Genomic DNA, 22,884 nt, shown 5'->3' with positions numbered 1-22,884 from the left:
GGCAAGGGCATTAGAGAGTCCTGTGCCCTGTAGGGTCTCTCAAGTTTTATCTTGATAAAACTATAGAAGTCAAGTCAACAGACAATCTGCGGTGTTCCGTAAAAAGACCAGACTAGTTTCATGTCCAAGAACACCCTGGCATGATAGCCAAGGAGTTCTTTTAAGAGGTCTCATTCATTATGTTTGCATAAAGATTTGAGATTTTTTCTTAATATCAATGCTCAAGAGGTGAGGGCGCGGCCTCGGAAGCATTTCAACAGAGCATGACACTCAGTAACATCCTGAGTGCCACGCTTTTGCGAAGCAACTCAGGGTTCGCTTCACACTCCGACAATCTGCGGTGTTCCGTTAAAAAGACCAGACTGGTTCATGTCCAAGAACACCCTGGCATTATAGCCAAGGAGTTCTTTTAAGAGGTCTCATTCATTATGTTTGCATAAAGATTTGAGATTTTTTCTTAATATGAATGCTCAAGAGGTGAGGGCGCGGCCTCGGAAGCATTTCAACAGAGCATGACACTCAGTAACATCCTGAGTGCCACGCTTTAGCGAAGAAACTCTGTGTTCGCTTCACACCCCTCCCGAAGGATGTGAAGACGGACATTTTCAGATCCGTAAGTCGCTAGGACCATACATATCCGTAGATATATTATTGGGTGCAAGAAGCAACACGAATCCTATCCTATAGAAAAGGGATAGGTGGGCTTTAAACTTTGAAGGGTTGGTCGCTTGGAGGCGCGTTCCTTTTCTTTAGCCTAGAAGTTATGGAACTAACTTTGATAGGTTAGGTCAGGTGGTGGTTTTAGCTTCGGTGCCCTCAGAAGTAGTGGTCATATGGTCTAGTCACATTTGTGGTCACGCCCCCGTTGACAGATCATCTAGAGCGCACCAGCATTACAAGGTCTCTACCTCGCTGGCAACTCTAGTAACGCAGAAAGCAGACTTTGTGACAGTAATCACGAAGTCGCTATGCTAACAGGTCAGGAACCAAGATGTATATCATCTACTTAATTTAGTTTCCCAAAAATCCTATTCTGTCTCTTCCCACCATCCGAAGGTGGGATTCAGCTATATATATATCTGTCAGGTAAGTTTCATGAACAAAATGTTATTGTTATAATACAATTAAGTTGTTCATACTTACCTGGCAGCAGATATATATAATTAAAGTGCCCACCCACCTCCCCTCAGGAGACAGTGGCACTGGTGATAAAAAATATGAATAGAAAATGGGAATAGTTCCTGATATTCCGTCCTCCCAGCGGCGGCGGGAATGGGTACTACCACCTGGCCGCCCACTGCGTGTGCCGCGAATTTTTAAATTCTGTCGGACTTCAGAAAATACAGCTATATATATATCTGCCAGGTAAGTATGAACAAACTTAATTGTATTATAACAATAACATGTTTTTAAGTCATGCTCAGTATGGAGTGAGTTTGGGTTAGAGACCTTCAGGAGGGCCAGCTTTGACTTGTCAAAGTACTCTGTGGTTATCGAAAGAACTACATCACCTAGAACATAAATATGGTAGATGTAAGGGAACACAAGCCAAACAGAGGAAAAGTGGTCAGAAATTTCCATGTACATGTATTTTTATTTTTTGAGGCGATCAGTCAAGCCTACTCCTTGTTGTCAAGTTGTACCAATTGGGTCATACAGAAGGGAAGGTCAGTAGAGGAATACGTGCCTTTCTGGTAATTAAGAACATATCTGTTAAAATGATTGTGACAGTTGGTTTGTGATTGTATCAAACCATTTTACATGTTCTACATAAAGAATGTTACCCACAGTTCATTGGACGTTTAATGGTGTACTTCTTCGACATGTTGTTTGACTAAGACTTTTCGTTGAGACAGGTCGAGTCAGGAAAGAAGTGCCAGAAGGGCCTTATTTAACAGAAACCAGAGTCTAATGATGGAGGGAAGGCAAGAACCCATGACGTTTAGAAGAATGAACTTATATTGAGCAATTTAAAAAGGTGTCTGTCTGTTCATTGGAATTTGAGAGTTGGGTCATTGTTAAGACAAACCACTTTCAATTTCCTGTATGTAAAGGAGGTTGCCCACAGGTCCTTGGACACAATTTCCTTGGGTTCTTTGGTGGCTGCTCAACAAATTGTGTAACTCATCCAGCACCCCTGGCGGGTCAGTTGGTATCTTGTCTAAGATGATGGTATGAATGTGAAATGGAGGAGATAACTGGTCTCTTTCCTTTTCAAATTTCTGTCTCATTTACTTCGGGCAGTAAGAAGAGAGTACCATCATAAGCTGGAACAGACAAGATACAGGTGAGTGAAGTAGCCATAGAGTTATTGTCAACGTAAGATACCTATCAGTAGCAAGACATTCCTCTCTTTAGCAAGGGGGAGAGGAATGATAATAAACCTACATAGGTGGATAAATTGGTTTGGTAGAAGAACAGATGTTCTTATCTTCCTCAGAGGCAATGAACTATGACATTGTGTAGAAACCCAGAAGTCTGACTCTATGATATTCATGTATATCTTAGATTCTGAAATACTGGTCAGTTGTTTCATAGAATACTGCTATTCAGGAAACTGATCAACAGTGGCAAACTCTCAGTTGGTTAATAGTACTTTACCTCCCACCAAAAGTAAATCTATCCCAATGTTAAGACCGAAGGTTTGTTTCGTATATGAACAAATGACAAATTTTTAATAAATTTGTATTTTGTTCATGAAACTTACCTGTCAGATATATATATAGCTGTATTTCTGACGTCCGACAGAATTTCAAAACTCGCGGCACACGAAGTGGGGCGGCCAGGTGGTAGTACCCATTCCCGCCGCTGGGAGGCGGATATCAGGAACCATTCCCATTTTCTATTCATATTTTTTCTGTCGCCGGTGCTGCAAACAACTGTTTACAGTACCTCCGTCTAGGATTTTTTATTTATCTCGCTTAATATTATCTGGATTGACTTTTGGTATCGACTTCTGGATTGTTGGATTGGCACGCGTAATAGTGGATTGGTTTTTTATTTTGGATTGGCTTTTCTGTGTACATGATGTCGGGATCAAGTACTGGAAGTTTCAGTGTGTGTGTGAGGAGTGAATGTAAGGTGAGGCTTCTTAAACCTTCAGTTGATCCTCACACAGTTTGTATGGATTGCAGGGGGCATGTTTGCTTGGTTGATGATCGGTGCAATGAATGCAGGATTTGGATGATGATAAATGGAAGATGTATGAGACCTATCGACGTAAATTGGAGCGCGATAGAGTCAGGAGGTCTTCCTCCAAGGGCAGTTCTACGAAAGGTAAGGAAAGTAACATTTCTCCTCCTCTAACACCAGTAGATTTTGCTCAACCTAATCCTGTTTTGTTGCCTTCGGGCCCCAGTGCTGTGTCTGGAGAAGGTAACACCCTTTCTCTGATTCTTGAGTCTATTCGCGCTCTCGAATCGAAAGTTTTGGCCCTAGAAACTGGCCCTGTGAAAGTTTGTGTTAGTGCCCCTAGTGTTGTGGAGGGGGCGTCAGATCGGCCCATAATGCCTCTAGGCCTAGACCTCTATCGGACTCCCAGGACTCAGGGAGTGGGTTATGTTCGAAAGCCGCAAGCAGGGTTACGGGGGCTCCCCGCCGATCTGGCGTCCTTCTTTCAGCAGGCCTTGTTGCTAAATCCCAGGCTGCCAAGGAGCGCGCGCACGAGCGCGTGTCCTGAAGGATTGCTTTTCGTCCTCCACGAAGCGTCCTCCCCGCGCAAGGGGTGGAGCGCTCGGAGAGACTCGCGTCCGTTTGAAAAGGCTCTTTCGCTTTGAGGACTCTTCACGTCCTATGTCTCCGCTTTCGTCAGAGGATGCTTATGACGCCTTTCCTCCTCAGAAGAGAGGGAGGCTTTCTACCGACGAGGACGTTGGTTTCCACGCTAGGCGTGTTCACCTGAGAGCAGATAGCTGTACCTGCTAGAAGGAAGGAGGCGTCCCCTCGCCTTCTCGCAGGCTCAGTCCTGCCCCTTCTTCTGCTCCCTTCGTCACCTACGAAGGATATCCTAGTGTCCCTTCAGGACCAGATTACGTCGCTGATGGCTCAGAGGACTCGCCCAGCAGCAGTCGAGCCTAAGCGTAGGAAGGACGTTCGGCTGCCCGTCAAGAGGACGAAGCGTCTCATTCTCTCTCGTCTCGCTCATCTCTCTCTCCTCCTCCGGATCGTCACCGTTCTCGTTCTCCGAGTAGATCTTTCGCTCTCTCAGTAGAGGACGCTCGCCAGGACGCTCGGCGTTCGAAGCAGGACGCTTTGCGCTCTCGGCAGGGAGCTGTTGAGGACTGCTTCGCAGGACGCTTCGGCGTTCTAAGCAGGACACTTTGCGCTCTCGGCAAGGCGCTGTTGAGGACGCTCGGCAGGACGCTCGGCGTTCGAAGCAGGACTCTTTGAGTTATCGACAGGACGCCTTTGAGGACGCTCGCCGTTCGAAGCAGGACGCTTTTCGAGCGAGGCAGGACGCTTTTTGAGGAAGACGCTCGCAGGACGCTTGCTTGGCTAAGCATGGACGTGGCTTTGGCGCATCTCGTCAGAAGCTCGCGCATTCCTCTCGTAGTTACTTGTATGTGAAGACATTCCCGTTGCTTTCTAAGGCCCGCTCCTTTTCACAAGATGTCCGTCCTTCTAAGGATCGTCGTAAGGGCGATTCCGTACCTGTACCGCGGGTACTTCCAACCAACGGAAGTCATTGTTCAGGATTGAGACTGCTGGACGTACGCCCTCTCCTGATGGACGTTCTCCAGTTCCTCTTAGGGAGGAAGGGGAACTTAGTAGTCCAGGGAGTTTCCGTCGAAGAAGAACCTCCGGTAGCTTCAGCTGTCTCGGGACTATAAGTAAGGGTTCTTGTCAGGCTGTTTACGTTCATCCTTTGGGGAGAAGTTCCAGCCGGCAGCCCCTAGGTCTCCTCCCTCTCAACTTTCGTCTTCCAAGACCGTTAAGACCCCTGAGTTCGTCGAGATGAAGACATCGCTGTCGACCAAGAGGGCTTTTAAGAAGCTTCAAGATTTTATGTCTCGAAGGAAGGATCAGGGCAAGACCACTTTCGCCCTTCCTCCCTCTAGACTCGGGCCGGGGGAAAGGAGGAATTTGGTATGAAACCAAGGAGGACGTGGGAGTAAAGGTTCCTTCGTCCGCTCTGGGTGACTTCTCCAGTTTAGTGGACGCTCAGAGGAGGTCTCTCTTATCGTCTGCTAAGGTGTCCTGGACTCCTGTGGAGACGGACCACCACTTGAAGGGACTGCTTCGCACCTTAAAATGTCTTTAATTTAATTTTTTCCTAGACTGGTGTCTGGGTGTTTTAGACCTTCAGTCTAGAAGTCCTGATTCTCTCAGTCTGGGGGAGCTGTCCAGCGTGTTGTCATGTAATGGGACAATAGGCCGTCAGGGATGGTTCGGAGGAGCTAGTTTCTCATTTTGGAACTGCTTTCCTGAAGAAAAGAGCTCTTCTATGCAATTTTACCGCTAAGTCGGTCTCTCCCGCTCAGAAAGCGGAATTGCTCTTTGCGCCTCTTTCGGACCATCTCTTCCCCCAGGCTATGGTAAAGGATCTTGCAACGAGTTTGCAAGAGAAGGCAACCCAGGACCTCTTGGTACAGTCTTCAAGACGTCCAGCAGTTCCTTCCACTTCGGCATTCAGTAAACCCCCGAAGAAAGTCAAACCCTTTCGCGGGGCACCCCCCTCGAGAGCAGCTCCTCGAGGGAGAGGTTTTTCGAGAGGAAGAGCTTCATTCAAACCCAAAACCACCAAATGAAGATCTCGTCCTTCAGACGCCAGTCGGGGCCAGACTGAAATTCTTTGCGGAGGCTTGGAGGCAAAGAGGGGCGGATCCTTGGACTCTCAAGATAGTAGAGCGGGGGTACAAGATCCCCTTTTTACATCCTCCTCCTTTAACATCAACTCCCAGAGACCTCTCTCCATCTTATCAGGGAGAGAAGAAAAGTATTCTTTTCGATCTGTTAGACCAGATGGTCGAAAAAAGAGCGGTGCAACAAGTCTTGGACCTGGAGTCACCGGCTTCTACAACAGGATTTTCCTAGTGCCGAAAAAAAGCAGTCGTCAGGTTGGCACCCAGTCCTGGATGTGAGCAGGCTCAATCTTTTGTAGAAAAGATCAATTCAAAATGGAGACGCCTCAGTCGGTGCTGGGAGCCTTGAGACCTGGCGACTGGATGGTGTCTCTGGACCTGCAGGACGCGTACTTCCACGTCCCCGTCCACCCTCTTTCAAGGAAGTACCTGAGATTCGTCTTAGACAACGGGTTGGGTTTGGCAATTCAGAGCCCTTTGTTTCGGTCTCAGCACGGCCCCGATGGTTTTCACAATGATAATGAGGAATGTAGCGAAGTGGCTCCATTCGTCAGGGATCAGGATATCCCTCTACCTCGACGATTGGCTGATCAGAGCGTCGTCGAGGCAGAAGTGTCTGAAGGACCTTCAGTTTACGTTAGCCCTAGCAAAATCTCTGGGTCTTTTGGTCAACTCCGAAAAGTCGCATCTGACCCCAACACAGTCCATCGTGTATCTGGGGATTCAGATGGATTCAGTGGCTTTTCGGGCGTTTCCATCCCAGGAACGTCAGCGACTGGGGTTAGAGAAAGTCGCAGCCTTCCTATAGAGAGAGAAGCTTGTTCGGTGAGGGAGTGGATGAGTCTGCTGGGCACCATTTCCTCGCTAGAAAAGTTTGTCTCGCTGGGGAGACTGCACCTCAGGCCTCTTCAATTTTTCCTTGCGGAAGAATGGACGTCGAAAGAGGACCTGAATGCGATCCTAAGGATCTCCAACAAGGTAAAAGTCCAACTTAAGATGGTGGCTCGCTCGACCCCTCAGAAGTTACGAGAGGGCTTCTCCTTAAATCTTCTGAGCCCCGACCTAGTGTTGTTCTCAGACGCTTCCATTTCCGGTTGGGGAGCAACACTAGGGGGGGAGGAAGTGTCAGGCTCCTGGAGAGGGGAACAGGTAGCCTGGCACATCAATGTAAAGGACTGGCAAGCGATATTCCTGTCGCTGCAGTTCTTCGAAGACAAACTGTCAAGCAAGGTTGTTCAAGTCAACTCAGACAGTACCACAGCCCTTGCGTATTCTAAAGAATCAGGGAGGAACTCACTCCAGATCCCTTTTTCTCCTGGCGAAGGAAGTTCTGCTATGGGCAGACGCAAGGCGCATCAAGATCCTGACAAGATTCGTGGCAGGGGTTCAGAATGTCAGGGCGGACCTTCTCAGTCGACGAAATCAGATTCTACCAACAGAATGGACCTTGCACCAGGAAGTCTGTCAACAATTATGGAGATTGTGGGGACGTCCTCTAGTAGACCTGTTCGCTACATCGAGGACCTGAATGCGATCCTAAGGATCTCCAACAAGGTAAAAGTCCACTTAAGATGGTGGCTCGACCCTCAGAAGTTACGAGAGGGCTTCTCCTTAAATCTTCTGAGCCCCGACCTAGTGTTGTTCTCAGACGCTTCCATTTCCGGTTGGGGAGCAACACTAGGGGGGGAGGAAGTGTCAGGCTCCTGGAGAGGGGAACAGGTAGCCTGGCACATCAATGTAAAGGAACTGGCAGCGATATTCCTGTCGCTGCAGTTCTTCGAAGACAAACTGTCAAGCAAGGTTGTTCAAGTCAACTCAGACAGTACCACAGCCCTTGCGTATCTAAAGAATCAGGGAGGAACTCAACTCCAGATCCCTTTTTCTCCTGGCGAAGGAAAGTTCTGCTATGGGCAGACGCAAGGCGCATCAAGATCCTGACAAGATTCGTGGCAGGTTCAGAATGTCAGGGCGGACCTTCTCAGTCGACGAAATCAGATTCTACCAACAGAATGGACCTTGCACCAGGAAGTCTGTCAACAATTATGGAGATTGTGGGGACGTCCTCTAGTAGACCTGTTCGCTACATCGAGGACCTGAATGCGATCCTAAGGATCTCCAACAAGGTAAAAGTCCACTTAAGATGGTGGCTCGACCCTCAGAAGTTACGAGAGGGCTTCTCCTTAAATCTTCTGAGCCCCGACCTAGTGTTGTTCTCAGACGCTTTCCTTTATTTCCGGTTGGGGGAGCAACACTTATGGGGGGGTGAGGGAAGTGTCACGCTCCTATGGAGAGGGGTAACAGGATAGCCTGGCCACATCAATTGTAAAGGAACTGGCAGCGCTTAATTCCTATGGTCGCTGCAGTTTCTTCGAAGACCAAACTGTCAAGCAAGGTTGTTCAAGTCAACTCAGACAGTACCACAGCCCTTGCGTATCTAAAGAATCAGGGAGGAACTCACTCCAGATCCCTTTTTCTCCTGGCGAAGGAAGTTCTGCTATGGGCAGACGCAAGGCGCATCAAGATCCTGACAAGATTCGTGGCAGGGGTTCAGAATGTCAGGGCGGACCTTCTCAGTCGACGAAATCAGATTCTACCAACAGAATGGACCTTGCACCAGGAAGTCTGTCAACAATTATGGAGATTGTTGGGGACGTTCCTCTAGTAGACCTGTTCGCTACATCGAGGACCTGAATGCGATCCTAAGGATCTCCAACAGGTAAAAGTCCCACTTAAGATGGGTGGTGCTCGACCCTCATGAAGTTTACTGGAGCAGGGTGCTTTCTCCTTAAATCTTCTGAGCCCCGACCTAGTGTTGTTCTCAGACGCTTCCATTTCCGGTTGGGGGGAGCAACACTAGGGGGGGTAGGAAGTGTCAGGCTCCTGGAGAGGGGAACAGGTAGCCTGGCACATCAATGTAAAGGAACTGGCAGCGATATTCCTGTCGCTGCAGTTCTTCGAAGACAAACTGTCAAGCAAGGTTGTTCAAGTCAACTCAGACAGTACCACAGCCCTTGCGTATCTAAAGAATCAGGGAGGAACTCACTCCAGATCCCTTTTTCTCCTGGCGAAGGAAGTTCTGCTATGGGCAGACGCAAGGCGCATCAAGATCCTGACAAGATTCGTGGCAGGGGTTCAGAATGTCAGGGCGGACCTTCTCAGTCGACGAAATCAGATTCTACCAACAGAATGGACCTTGCACCAGGAAGTCTGTCAACAATTATGGAGATTGTGGGGACGTCCTCTAGTAGACCTGTTCGCTACATCGAGGACCTGAATGCGATCCTAAGGATCTCCAACAAGGTAAAAGTCCACTTAAGATGGTGGCTCGACCCTCAGAAGTTACGAGAGGGCTTCTCCTTAAATCTTCTGAGCCCCGACTAGTGTTGTTCTCAGACGCTTCCATTTCCGGTTGGGGAGCAACACTAGGGGGGAGGAAGTGTCAGGCTCCTGGAGAGGGGAACAGGTAGCCTGGCACATCAATGTAAAGGAACTGGCAGCGATATTCCTGTCGCTGCAGTTCTTCGAAGACAAACTGTCAAGCAAGGTTGTTCAAGTCAACTCAGACAGTACCACGCCCTTGCGTATCTAAAGAATCAGGGAGGAATGAACTCACTCCAGATCCCTTTTTTCTCCTGGCGAAGGAAGTTCTGCTATGGGGCAGACGCAAGGGCGCATCAAGATCCTGACAAGATTCGTGGCAGGGGTTCAGAATGTCAGGGCGGACCTTCTCAGTCGACGAAATCAGATTCTTACCAACAGAATGGACCTTGCACCAGGAAAGTTCTGTCAACAATTATGGAGATTGTGGGGACGTCCTCTAGTAGACCTGTTTGCTACATCGAGGACGAAGAGGCTTCCTCTGTATTGCTCCCCGGTTCTGGATCCAGGGGCAATTGCAGTGGACGCGTTGCTCTGGAACTGGACAGACCTGGATCTTTACGCCTTTCCCCCATTCAAGATCATGGGGGACGTAATGAGGAAGTTCGCAGCTTCAGAAAGGGACAAGGTTGACTCTGATTGCCCCAATGTGGCCAGCAAGAGAGTGGTTCACAGAGGTCATGACATTCCTTGTGGACTTCCCAAGAACGTTGCCCTGGAGGAGAGATCTACTCAGACAGCCTCACTTCAAAAGGTTTCACCGAAAACCTCTCCGCTCTGGCTCTGACCTGCGTTCAGACTATCGAAAAGTTGGCCAGAGCGAGAGGCTTTTCAAAGGCAGCTGCGAGAGCAATCGCTAATGCTCGAAGAGCCTCTTCAAGAGCTGTCTACCAGTCTTAAGTGGTCCTCCTTCAGGGCATGGTGCAAAAAGGAAGGAATTTCCTCTTCCACGACCTCTGTGAATCAGATAGCAGATTTCTTACTCTATCTATAGAAAATGTGCAGAAATTGGCAGTTTCATTACTATCAAGGGTTATAGGAGTATGTTGTCTGCCGTTTTTCGCCACAGAGGACTGGACCTCTCCGACAATAAGGATCTGCACGATCTCTTAAGGTCGTTCGAAAGAACCACCAAGATTCCACAAAGCAGAACGCCCTCATGGAATCTCGATGTGGTTTTGAAACATCTGATGCTAAGTCCCTTTGAGCCTCTCCATGAAGCTTCTCTAAGGGACTTGACAAGAAAACGGTTTTCCTAGCTTCTCTGGCGACGGCGAAGAGAGTTAGTGAAATCCAAGCGTTCAGTAGCCTAGTGGGCTTCAAGGGAGACAACGCTGTCTGCTCGTTGAACCCATCTTTCTTGGCTAAGAACGAGAACCCGTCTAATCCTTGGCCTAAGAGCTTTTGAAAATCAAAGGAATTTCGAGTCTCGTGGGTCAAGAACCAGAGAGAGCCCTGTGCCCTGTCAGGGCTCTCAAGTTCTATGTGAATAGGACTAAAGAGATAAGAGGTCCCTCAGGTAATCTCTGGTGCTCGGTGAAGAGACCAGATTTGCCGTTGTCGAAGAATGCTGTTGCTTTCTTCTTGAGGGACGTCATTAAAGAGGCTCATTCATCTTGCCAGAAGACTGATTTGAGCCTCTTTAAAGTGAAAGCTCACGAGGTCAGAGCCGTAGCTACTTCTCTTGCCTTCCAAAGGAATATGTCTATCAAAGATATTCTTGATAGCACCTTTTGGAGGAGCAATTCCGTATTCGCCTCACATTACCTCCGGGATGTGAGAACGATTTACGAGAACTGTAGTTCTTGTTTGGGGCCTTACATTTCGGCAGACACAGTTTTGGGGACTGAAGGTAGCTCTCTCCCTATCCCTAGCTTAGTTAGGTTAGTTTTATTGTGTTTTTGGTTGATGCTGAGATCTTCTGTGGAAATCTCCCATTCCCTAGTGTTAATGTCAGGGGTTTTTTGGTTAGTTGGTCAGGTGGTGGTCGGTTGCTGTGTTACTGCCATATGTTTGGCTAGATGGTCTTGTCACATTGTGGTCACGTCCCCGTTGACAGAGCATCCAGAGTGCAACCACAGGGGGCATACAGGTCCAAACAAAATGGCTGGCAACTCTGATAAAAGCATAAGCAGGCTTTAAGTGACAGTAATCACAGAGTCTACTTTGCTATCAGGTAAGGAACCAATAAGTTAATCTTTTATTTAATTTAAGTTTCCTAAAAATCCTAGTCTGTCTCTACCCACCATCCGAAGGTGGGATTCAGCTATATATATATCTGACAGGTAAGTTTCATGAACAAAATGTTGTTGTTATAATACAATTAAGTTTGTTCATACTTACCTGGCAGATATATATAATTAGAGTTCCCACCCTCCTCCCCTCAGGAGACAAGGGTCATGAATAAATATGAATAGAAAATGGGAATGGTTCCTGATATCTTCCTCAGCCCCGGCGGGAATGGGTACTACCACCTGGCCGCCCCACTTCGTGTGCCGCGAGTTTTTGAAATTCTGTCGGACGTCAGAAATACAGCTATATATTATCTGCCAGGTAAGTATGAACAAACTTAAATTGTATTCTTAAAAACCAATGAACATTTTTTCATAACTAACAAACATGAGGTCTTAACATACAAAGGCCTACCTCTAACCACCCCTCTATCAACTAACCTGGGTTGGAAGAATAACTAACGGGGTCACAAGTTAAAGAGGGGTATATGGGTGGCTCCACATGACTCGTTACCAAGCACAGATGCCAATAGTCCCTTGCGTACACAATTATTTTAAACTTTACCAGTTTCCAGCTGGCACTAAGTATTTATCCTAATGTTAAGACCTCAAGTTCGTTAGTTATGAAAAATACAAATTGATTAAAAATTTTGTCATTTTTTCATGAGTAATGGGTATACATATACGTAAGTAGGCGAGTCCGCGAATACGGCGGTTTAGTATGTATAATAAAGTAATTTGCATTTTTTTAAAATCCAGCTTTGATAATCTACAAAAAAAAAAAAAAAAACATATCTCAAAAATACATTTCATGTAGGAACTAAGGGATCAGTCTTTATGCCTGATGATGATGATGCTCTGCCCTCCACAAACAAAATTTCAGTTTTCTTATAAGTAACCTACCAACTAATTACATAGCTGTAGGTTTTCAACTAAAGCACAAGAAAAATTCAAAATTTGCTGTAGCGCTTCAATTGTTTTTGTGTAGGTGGTGGTTTAAACCACGCCCACTTTCAGGGAAGAAGAGGAACAACATAGCAAAGAGCTCAATTTGTTTTCTGCTGGCTCCTGACTTAACATGGGGATGTTCTCTGCAGTCTTTCTTCATGGTTTTTAGGGAGTATTTTCTAGGAATTGGTGAAGTATTTGAATTTTGTAGTGGCCTTCAATCAGTAGTTGTTTTGTTATTATTCTAGCTTTCTAGTTCCTCTAGTATTCATTTTTGCAGTGTGGGATGTAAGACTAGGTTAACTAAGTCATCATATGACTCATTCCAGTTGTGTTAAATGCTCCATTGGGGTTAGCGCCGTCAGTGCACCTCATGCGATGCAATGTAGGCATTACTCAAGGTTGCCTTCGACCCCTAGCTTCAACTCATTCATTCCTTGTACTATTCCACCTTTCATATTCTCTTTCTTCTTTCTTTTATCTTACTTTCCACCCTCTCTTAACAACAATTGATTTATAGTGCAACTGCGAGGTTTTCCTCTTATTGTTTCAAACCTTTTACTACTGTTAGTTTCCGTTTCAGCGCTAAATGACCTCATAGGTTCCAGTGCTTGGGTTTGGCTTTAATTCTATATACAGGCGGCCCTCGGTTAGCGGCAGGGGTTCCGTTCCTGGCCACCGACGCCAAGCGATTTTCGACGTTGAGCGATTTTAAAGCCTACAGCCACCGCACACCTTCTTTCGAAACTCTAGACCAGTCAAAGGCGCCGTAATCCCACAACGGCGCAATAAGTAAAACCATATTTATGCAGTATAGTACTATAGAATTTACTGTACAGTACATGTGGGTGTCTAGAGTATGTAAAGATATAATAAAGTTTATACAGTGTACAGGTAGCTGTAGTGTTCAGGTTATGATCATTAGTCTTATGATAGTCCGATTTTATGAGAGATCAAATTACAATGGCCTAACTTTATCCATCTTCTAGTTACATAAGTTCAATAACAGCAAAAGAGAATGATGAAAGTGGTTTTAACGTTATACTCGTTGCGTGAACGTGTACAGCCATGAACAACCGAACGAGAAACTATTTTTTTTTTTTTCTAAGTACAACTGAACTGGATAACATCTGTTTGGCTTGTATTTCGATCATCGTACTACAGTGCAACATTGCCGTATTTGTTATAAATGGCGTTATGTATAGAATAGAACTGAGATATCTTAATGTAATAACTTTATTCGCTATAGATCAGAGATCAATATAGATTAAAGATCAACCGGGAAATATACCGTTAAATTTAAACCTAGTTATAACTGAAGCTGAGAAAACTGTTCAAGCTGCTAATGACTATTATCGTACATCGGCAACAAGGATAAAACTGCAGTAAACGTCTGCCATCACACACAACTGTAGATAAAATTGGGATAAAATAATTTTAATCAAAACTACTGTGCTTGAAAGAACACATTTTACTGTTGGTTTCACGCCGATATAAGATAAATAACGTAAAGTTTGTATTACGATGATATAAAGGATTATTGCGAACGGAATCACGTAATTTTTTACGCATTAAACATGCCGCCAACGTAATCTGTTAACGAAAAAAATAGTAGTTCACATTCACGAGACATATTCAATATATATTTCCACCTAAAAACACGCTGTATAAGGAAAAATAACTTTGTCTCATATAAGTCAAGTATATAGATATTCGTTTATGCTAACTAGAAGCAAGAGCACTCGCTCAGAATTGCGTTATGGTGAAACAAACTCTTATTCATCAGCTGATTTCAAACCACAACATTGGCCGCTCCGCGGAATACGGGCTTAAGTTTGCCGTAGTATTTTAAAATACAATAATATGAGAATACATACAATATTCTTGGATACAGTGAAATAATGTATAACTTTTTGAAAAGGATTTATGGGAAAGATGCAAATTAATTAAAAATAAAAATAACACAATGCATTTTTCGGAACTGGCGGACAAGAACGAACATGAAAAACCATCCCCTGACAACGTTGAGCGTAGTTACAAAGGCTGCCTTAATTTGTATCTTATTTTTGTACAAAAATGAAAATACCTTTACGTAATATATTTTCATACACATTTTAAACATAAAAGCATAAACATTTGAAAAATCGACACATCGATCGCTAAATTTGCACTCTTTTTATCTCGATATTTTCGGAAGAGCGGCAGACGGCGGCATACAAAAATGAACTTGAAAAAAAAACAATGTAGTTGATAACTTGAAGGGGAGTTTCAAAAGCTGCCTGTTTATCATATTTCTGCACAGAAATAAAAATACCCTATTCGTAATACATTTCATACACATTTTAAACATAAAAAGCATAAAACATTTATAAAATCGACACATCGATCGCTAATTTGCACTTTTTTTTTTAAATCGATATTTTCGGAAGAGCGGCAGGCGGCGGCTTACAAGAAAGAACATGAAAAAATATCGTATTTGATAACGTGAAGGGCAGTTTCAAAAGCTGCCTTTGTATCATATTTCTGTACAGAAATAAAAATGCCTTTCACGTAATACATTTTCATACACATTTTAAACAAAAGCATGAACATTTATGAATCGACACATCCATAGCTAAATTTGCACTTATGTAACTCGATATTTTCGGCATAGAACAGCGTCAGAGGCATATATTTTACCCTAATACCTACGTAATAATTCTCCATAAAATTTGTTAATATAATTTGCATAACCTTTATGGTCTGAACGGCATTTCTACAAATGTATGGACTCGTTAGACAACGGCGCTAGCGGCGCTGTTAACTGAAATTTGTGCCGTAAAGATACCTTTAAAATGCCTTATTTTTTTTTAATGAATATTTTTGACGACCGCCGTAAAACCGATTCGCAGTTGAGTGATTGCGCCGTTAACCGCGGGGTGCCTGTATATGTATATTCAAGTGTAATAGGGAAAATACTTGCAGTGAATGTCAGGACTAGGATAATAAGAAGTGGAAAGTGTTAAAGTCTCACATAGACAAGCTTGAGAGAGAGGCAAAGGAGTTTGTACCCCTTTACTAAAAAGCAAGACTACAGGGCAGCATCTGTCCTTTCAGTCGCCTTTTATGACATGTGGGACCTACGGTTGTAGTATTCTTACACCCTACCACAAGGTGAGTGTAAGTGACAGCATTTTCTGGTTTTTATTCTGGTTCCACACCCAGGGCAAGGTCACCTTATTAAGCTTTGCTAGCCATTGGATACCTTCCTTTGCAGCAAAAGTCCCACCTAAAGAGGGGCTACTTATGGCTAAGGTCTGGCAACTCATGCGTATACAAGGTGGATGTTGTTGACTGACCAGGCTTGGAACCTTGGTGCTCCCTCTTCTCGTAAAATGCCATCCACTGTGACATCGGCCAGGCACGACATTCAGGGCAGGGAATGGTGATAGTAGAAAAATTAGATTGGCACCTACTGCATGTCATATGGGGATCTGTAATGGTAGCAGCCAAAACCTTGGAGCGCAGAAACCCCTGAACGCCCGGGCACAAGCATAAACGAGGCTTTGAAGACTCGGAGGACTCCATGATAAACATAATCATACACACACTTAAAAAAACACGGGCAAAAAAAGCAACCGGCTTGGAAGGAGAGGAAAAGCGACTACTCTCCAAGGGTGGTCAAAGAAAGACTTAATGTGTCTGGAGATGCTGTGCTTGGTCGACGACCAGCTTCCACCTCGTATACACAGGAGTTGCCAGATGCCACAGATTTCTTGCTTTACAATCTTTGACTGTTCATAACCGGTTTCCAGTTGGTGCAAGATTATTGTTGAGACCTCAGATTTGTTAGCTATGAAAAATACAAATTTATTTAAAATTTGTCATTTTTCATAAAATTAAGTTTCATATATACTTACAAGGAAATACAGATCAGAGCCCTTCCTCCTTCCCTCACATGGATGTCAGGTCACAAACGAATTGAGCTCTTTGCTATATTGTTCCTCATCTTCCCTGAAAGTGGGCAGGTTTGTCACTTACACAAAAATTCGAGCACTACTGCGAATTTTGAATTTTTTGGCTGCCAGGGTTGAATACCTATAGTTATGTAATTACTTGGTAAGTATTTATAAAACTTAATTTTATCATGAAAATAACACTTAGAACTTTTTGGTTTTTTGGATTTTGGACAAAGGATTGTAAACCTGTAATACTTAGGGGCTATTGAGGGGTATTATTATTTACATTTAGTATACTGTTGACTTTTCATTCATGATTAGTTTACTAGATGGAAAAGGAAACACTCCCAATATACAGTAATGGATTAATGTGTGTGAATTACAACCACCATTTGGTGGTAATGGTAATAGATTTTTTTTGCATTTATGATCAATCAGAAATGTATTGGATAAGGAAGTGGCAGGACAAAAAAAAAAAAAAAGGTAGGGAGGCCCAGAAGTTGTCAATAAAAGCTTGCACCCATATGCAAAGATACACTGTTGACATTAAAATCCATAATTCTACTAATCTTAGGGAGACAATACAATAGAAACCATTTTAATAAACAAAGGGAAGAAACCATCAGGCTCTTTTCCAACCCAGCTACGAAGATTCTCAAGAATTTTCTTAACATCCATAGCGTGCAATGTAAATTTTGTAAGAATAGGTTCAGGATGACAGGTATCAGGGAGAGGAACATCCTCAGCTGATTGCATAGCTTTAAAAGCTCAGTGAAGCAATTCAATTTTTTCCGTAGCTACAGCCAGTAACCAATCTACCAATCTGTTTGTAGTGATGAAGGAAAGACGATTCTAACCCAGATAGAAGTCAATAGATAGAAGTCAATAATGGGCTACCACAGATAAGACTTAGTAATTCCTATAAGTTTCCTCTTTGAAGAATTATTTTAATTTCTCTTTGCTATATTGTAAATTCTTTTCACTGCATGGTGAGACTCGACAAAAAAGATGTAATTTTCATGTGAACAATTTCCTCTCCCTGTGTTTTATTTGGTCAGCTTTTCATGATAGGCTTGTCTATATGTATCATCAAACCAAGGTTGGTCATTTGTCCTAATCTTGGATGAACTTTCCTTAGAAAAGAGGGTGGGTTCCGCAATGAATGAAGGTTTTGAAACCCATGACTGAGCCATACTATTCCTCTCCAAGAGAGATACTATATAGAATCCCAAGTATTATGCCTTAACTTCTTGGGATGTGGATCAGATATAGCAACTGAAATATTAAGTGCCTTGACAAGCTTCAATAATCCGATCTCAATTGGCTCTGGATTACTTGCTGACTTTGGACATGACATGACAATAGTTGGAACTCTGTAAATAAAAGTTCTTATCTACCAGAAATGTGTGTGGGTTCCTCAATGAATGAAGGTTTTGAAACCTGTGACTGAGCCATACTATTTCTCTCCAAGAGAGATATATAGAATCTTAAGTATATTAGGATTGTAGTAAACAGCAAATACATTAACATTGTAGAACATGAAAATTACTGAAAATCTTCAAATAAAACTTCATAGCAACTACACCAAGGTTTTCTGACATTAGATATGTCTACCAAACCTATTGTTTGCAGCCAAAAATTTTCCATATTTGAGTACTCTGCAATTTTTCATAGTAATGTTTCACAGTAATGAATAAGACGCCCAGGGTTAAGCTCAATGTTTCTCAAAAGACTTCAGATTGACATCATAAAATTAGAAGCAGATCTAATAAATACATTCATAACAGCAACATAGTAAAAATCAAGAGAAGAACAAGCAATAAAATCAGTAAGAAGAGTATTTACATTATTTACAGTCATTTCATTAAAAGGATTATGTTATTTACTATAATTTCATTAAAAGGATAACTAAAACTGACTGTATGTCATTAAAAAAATGTGGAAGCATCTGGTTGACAAGGAGGAGCCAGGACACCTTGTAAGGCCAAAAAAAATCTGCTAGGTTTGCTACAACAACTGGCTGACTTTCCTGATAATCCACCAAGCAACTTTTTTTTTCTCATGAGTGCACTAGACATTTTTCAAAAAAACTGGAAAGTTAATATAAAAGAGAAAAGGGCCTGATTGTACCCTCAAGCAGGGGAACTCTAACTCAAGACTGTGGTACAGTGGCTATGGCACAGTCTAAGGTTGGGGTAACCTCCTCTTACAAGGGTTGCCTACCAAGGCCAAATGCTTCCTCCCACCAGGTGGTTTGATTTTGGTCTTTTCTTCCTCCCATAAGAGTTGCCTGCCAGGTCCAAAGAGCTCTTCTATAACTTTGTAGGCAGGAATGTCACACCCTGTTCATGGAGGTCTGGCAAAGAAGTTGCTGCCAAGGTGTATACTTTTATGATTCATACCTGAATGATATTTTAGCAATTTGTCTTGATATCCCTTTGCCAAAACAGGAAAAACCAAAATCTCCTGAACCTTTCTAGAGTATGATTTGACTTGGTAAAATTAACACTGGTGCAGATGCTAACAGCCTCTTGCATAGGGTGTCAGGATGTTCCTTTTCCTACAGAAAAGTGCCAGGCTTACTACATGAAACAAAACCATCCACCAAAGGAGTGAATAGATATGCACCTTTGTACCTTCCAATAGTTAACTGCCTTCTTACCAAGCTTCAATGACCACACCAACTTCTGCCAAAAGTGCAGTCACAAGACACAAGTTCGTATGTTATGAAAATATGCAAACTGTCATTGAGAATAAAAATATTTAATGATTCATTCCAAGGAACCATTTATGTCATGTTTCACCTGCAGTCAGTGCATTTGTTTAATTTTAGGTAATGATATACAGTTGTGCTTCAGTCCATTAGAGTAAATTATTGCAATTTTATGTAAGGTTGTCGTAATGTATTTTTTAAAAAAAGGGTAATTCCTGAGATATGCCACATTGCTATGTTGTGTCTTCTGATTTTGCAGACAATAGGGTATGTGGAACCGCAAGCTGAGTGCCAGAAAACCCTTTAAAAAAATATGTTATCTTTTTTATGCGATTCGTTTTGTCTCACTGTTGCTGCATGTGTAACATTTAAATTTATTTTAGCAGTGGATCCATCTGTTGCACAAAATGTGACAAAACTCCTTCTTTTGTTACAGTGGCCCAATGCGCGGTGGCTTTCGTGGCCGAGGAAATTTCCGTGGTGGACGGTGAGTATCATTAATTTCCTCTTAAATAAAACGCTGTTGTTTTATCCATTGAGATGCATTGCCAGACTTTTCATATGAACTTTTTTCTTGCTTCTAGTGGTGCTCCTGATGGATACAGAGGTGGTTTTCGAGGGAATATGAGAGGTGGGTTCCGTGGAAGTTCTTATGGTCCATCACGAGGTGGATTCCGTGGGAGAGGTTCTGGTGGTCCACGTGGTAATTATGGTGGTGGCGAAGGAGGTGTCTACAGAGGACGTGGAGCACCATCAGGTCGTGGAGCACCCACAAGTCGTGGAGCACCAAGGGGACGTGGACGTGGTGATTTTGAAGGTGGCTACCAAAAGCGAGGGTAGGTGACCAGACACAAGTCAGAATCATTTATGTACTTTAGGAGGCATGTTTTGGGTTGGGAAAAGGGTGATAGAAAAAGAGACTTATTATTTGTTCCCTGTTTTTGTTACTGTATGAGGAAACGTTTTTGCCCTTAAGCTTAGCTTCTTCCCTTGCTCTGCATTGTTCATTCATGGATTAGTTACTATTGCTGGCAACTGACAGTTTTCTAGCGCTGCCTAATTTTGGGAACTGCTCCCAGCATGATGTGCAGGGAAAGTAAACATTATTTGCATGTTCTTTATTGGCACCTATCTAAGCCATTTCTTGAAGATGTAGATTTGATGTTTGTTGTAAAAGTTTAGTAATTCAACACCGGTGAGATTTTGTCCATATAAATTGAAGACCTCTTATTTTACCTGTGTAGTAACACCCAGGTAAGGGTAAATAAATTTGAGTGCTGGCTATCTGTTCAATTAGCTATAGTAGTCACTCCAGATAAATCTGACCGTAGATGTGGTTTTTGTTATATCATCAGAGTTTTTATTCATATTCATCCATCCTTGTTTAAGGTTTACTGATCTGTGATCATCAGTCTGCAGGTGAAACCACTGCAAACTTGGACCCACTTGCAGTTAAACTTTGAAGTTTTCAGAAGTTAATAGCCATTAAGCCTGTGATGCAACATCTGTTGAATCAGTATACGTATAGTGTGATTCTAGATTGATACTCGTTAATGCTGAGCTAGGAGAAATTTCTGCCTTCCCTGACTTTTTCACCGTTAATCTTAAGTTTTTTTTATATCTAAGTAAAGGCATTTATAAATAAGATTATATGTAAAGACACTTGTTTCTCCAAAACTATCAGCAGTTCTTAAAAACACTTGAATATCCTTCAATTATGTTAGGCTGGTGTTAGTATTCTTGTCAAATACTGTACTTTAGATGATCAAAAGTTTTTTTTTATTACATAGCTTATTTTGGCTAAATTTTTGGTCTTATAGAATTCCTGTGGCTACATTAGTTGTAAGGTTTCGAAAATCTTCTCTCTTCTCTCTCTCTCTCATCTCTCTCTCTACTCGGCTCTCTCTCTCTCTCTCAATCGTCTCTCTCTTCCTGATCTCCTCTCTCTCTCTCTCATCTCTCAGGTCCTCATCCTCTCGTCTCTCCTATCTCTCTCCTTCTCTCTCTCCTCTCTTCTCTCGCCTTCCGGCTCTCTCTCTCTCTCATATATATATGCATGACTGTCTCCCATCAGTTATTGTTCCCATATTCCTTGATTTGGAGTCTACAATTTAGATTTTCATAATCCCATGCATATATATTATTGACAGAAAATTTACCTATTCACAGTATTTTTTCTTCTTTTAGCATGGTATTGGTATGTCAGACTGTGTGTGATCAGTATGGCTACCATAGTTTTTTTTTTTTTAGGGGGTCAGCCATGTTCCTTGCAACAAACTTTTAAGACACACTGTGACTAGTATCATAAGCGTTATTATATTTTTGGCGGGGGGGATGGGGGTGGGGGGAATGGGTTGTTGGAAGCATAGTTCCTTGAAGACTGAAGCAGATACTTCTTCAACGGGGCTCTCCCAGCCTCATTTGTTGGCAGCGCCAGTCAAATATTTCTTTAAATGAAGAGTGATCCAGGCTTGCTCGAGCACCCAACAGGTGCAAAGGGTGTTCACTCTCACCTCCCCATACCAGCCTGGACATTCCAACTTGGCTTGTTAAACATAGTTGCCAGCCTACCAGTGCTGTCTTCATCTCACCTCCTTCCTTGCCATCATTGTTATCTGCTCCCCCTCTTTCTGGGGTCACCTCTTGTGTTCCCCAGTTTTCAATATGGTGGGCTGTAATTACTATATAGAATCTTGTCTCTGCCAGAAGGTAAATCCTATAATTCAGTCCCATTTGTGGGCCTTGCTTGTGTCTTCCATCTGTGAATTCTTTTAAATCTGAGGGAAGGAAATTATATCTCAGTGCATGGCTCATGTATGTATGAGGGATGTATTCAGTGGGGATAGTAATGCATCATTGTTATGTAGTTTTGAAAGAAGATTGATTTTACTAAAAACTTTAATTAATTGGGATGAATCTACTGTCAAAGACAGCTTATATCTGCAACGATAGGCGGGTTGGGATTCAAACATGAGACTAAATGGCTGCCTGGATGACTGTCTAGTACAGTTGTTTTCCACCAGTGGTGATACTGCCTCAGCAGCGTGGTTGATATGATATTAGCGTCCCACCTCGGTGGTCGCGGGTTCAATTCTCGGCCATTCCATCGAGAAGTGAGAGATGTGTATTTCTGGTGATAGAAGTTCACTCTCGATGTGGTTCGGAAGTCACGTAAAGCCGTTGGTCCCATTGCTGAATAACCACTGGTTCCATACAACGTAAAAGCACCATACAAGCAAACAAGCAAATCCACCAGGTGTGCTTTGAATGGCTTAGCTTCTTGATTTCTTCTTGCTGGATTTGTGTATAGGTGCTTGCTGATATTTCATGGTTTTGGCAGTTTGCTGCTATCACGGTGCTGTACATGATTTTTCTTGAGATGCCTCCCACTGTAATTAAGGACTGGCCAGCAGCAGTTGGAAGAGTCCACTGTCAGTTGGAAGAGTCCTCTGTCATCTGCCTCTCATTTTTTACAAACTGAGTTTTGTTTAATGTATGAGCCACAAGATACTTTTTTTTTTGGCAAACTTTAATCTTTGCAACTTTTGCAACTTCTACCATCATTGGCACTTAGTATGAGGTGGTTAGCACCAATAGGACTAATTACATAAGTATAATAATAATGCGTCTATAGTGAGTTGTACTTATTCGGATGTTATGCCAGCTCAGTCAATTGATAAACCAATCTCTTCTACATCTACTGCTCATTCTAAATCCTTGTATGCTGTTCCTCTTTCTCTGTCAAAATGCACGTGTGTTTACTTGACATACTTTTTCTTTGGCTCTCAGGGAAACCCTTACTTCTGCCTTGATTAGTGTTTCTTTTTCCAGTTCTACCAAGGTTAGAGTATCTTCTGTTGGTACTAAGCTAGATA

General features: G+C 43.1%; 1 protein-coding gene across 11 annotated transcripts in view; it reads left to right on the top strand.

The window, feature by feature from the left end:
• Window positions 1-22,884, top strand: part of LOC135214905 (uncharacterized) — a 119,930-nt gene that overhangs the window by 31,568 nt on the left and 65,478 nt on the right. For 10 of the 11 annotated variants that reach the window (XM_064249361.1, XM_064249362.1, XM_064249365.1 and 7 more), the window contains exons 3-4: window positions 19,446-19,496; window positions 19,594-19,845. In XM_064249361.1, coding sequence (XP_064105431.1) covers window positions 19,446-19,496; window positions 19,594-19,845 — 303 coding nt within the window. The remainder of the gene's footprint in view (window positions 1-19,445; window positions 19,497-19,593; window positions 19,846-22,884) is intronic. The other variant, XM_064249363.1, reaches the window with a different exon arrangement.

The sequence above is a fragment of the Macrobrachium nipponense genome, chromosome 46 (genome assembly GCF_015104395.2).
Source record: "Macrobrachium nipponense isolate FS-2020 chromosome 46, ASM1510439v2, whole genome shotgun sequence".
Taxonomy (NCBI): Eukaryota; Metazoa; Arthropoda; class Malacostraca; order Decapoda; family Palaemonidae; genus Macrobrachium; species Macrobrachium nipponense.
This window is presented reverse-complemented; position numbering and strand designations above follow the sequence as displayed.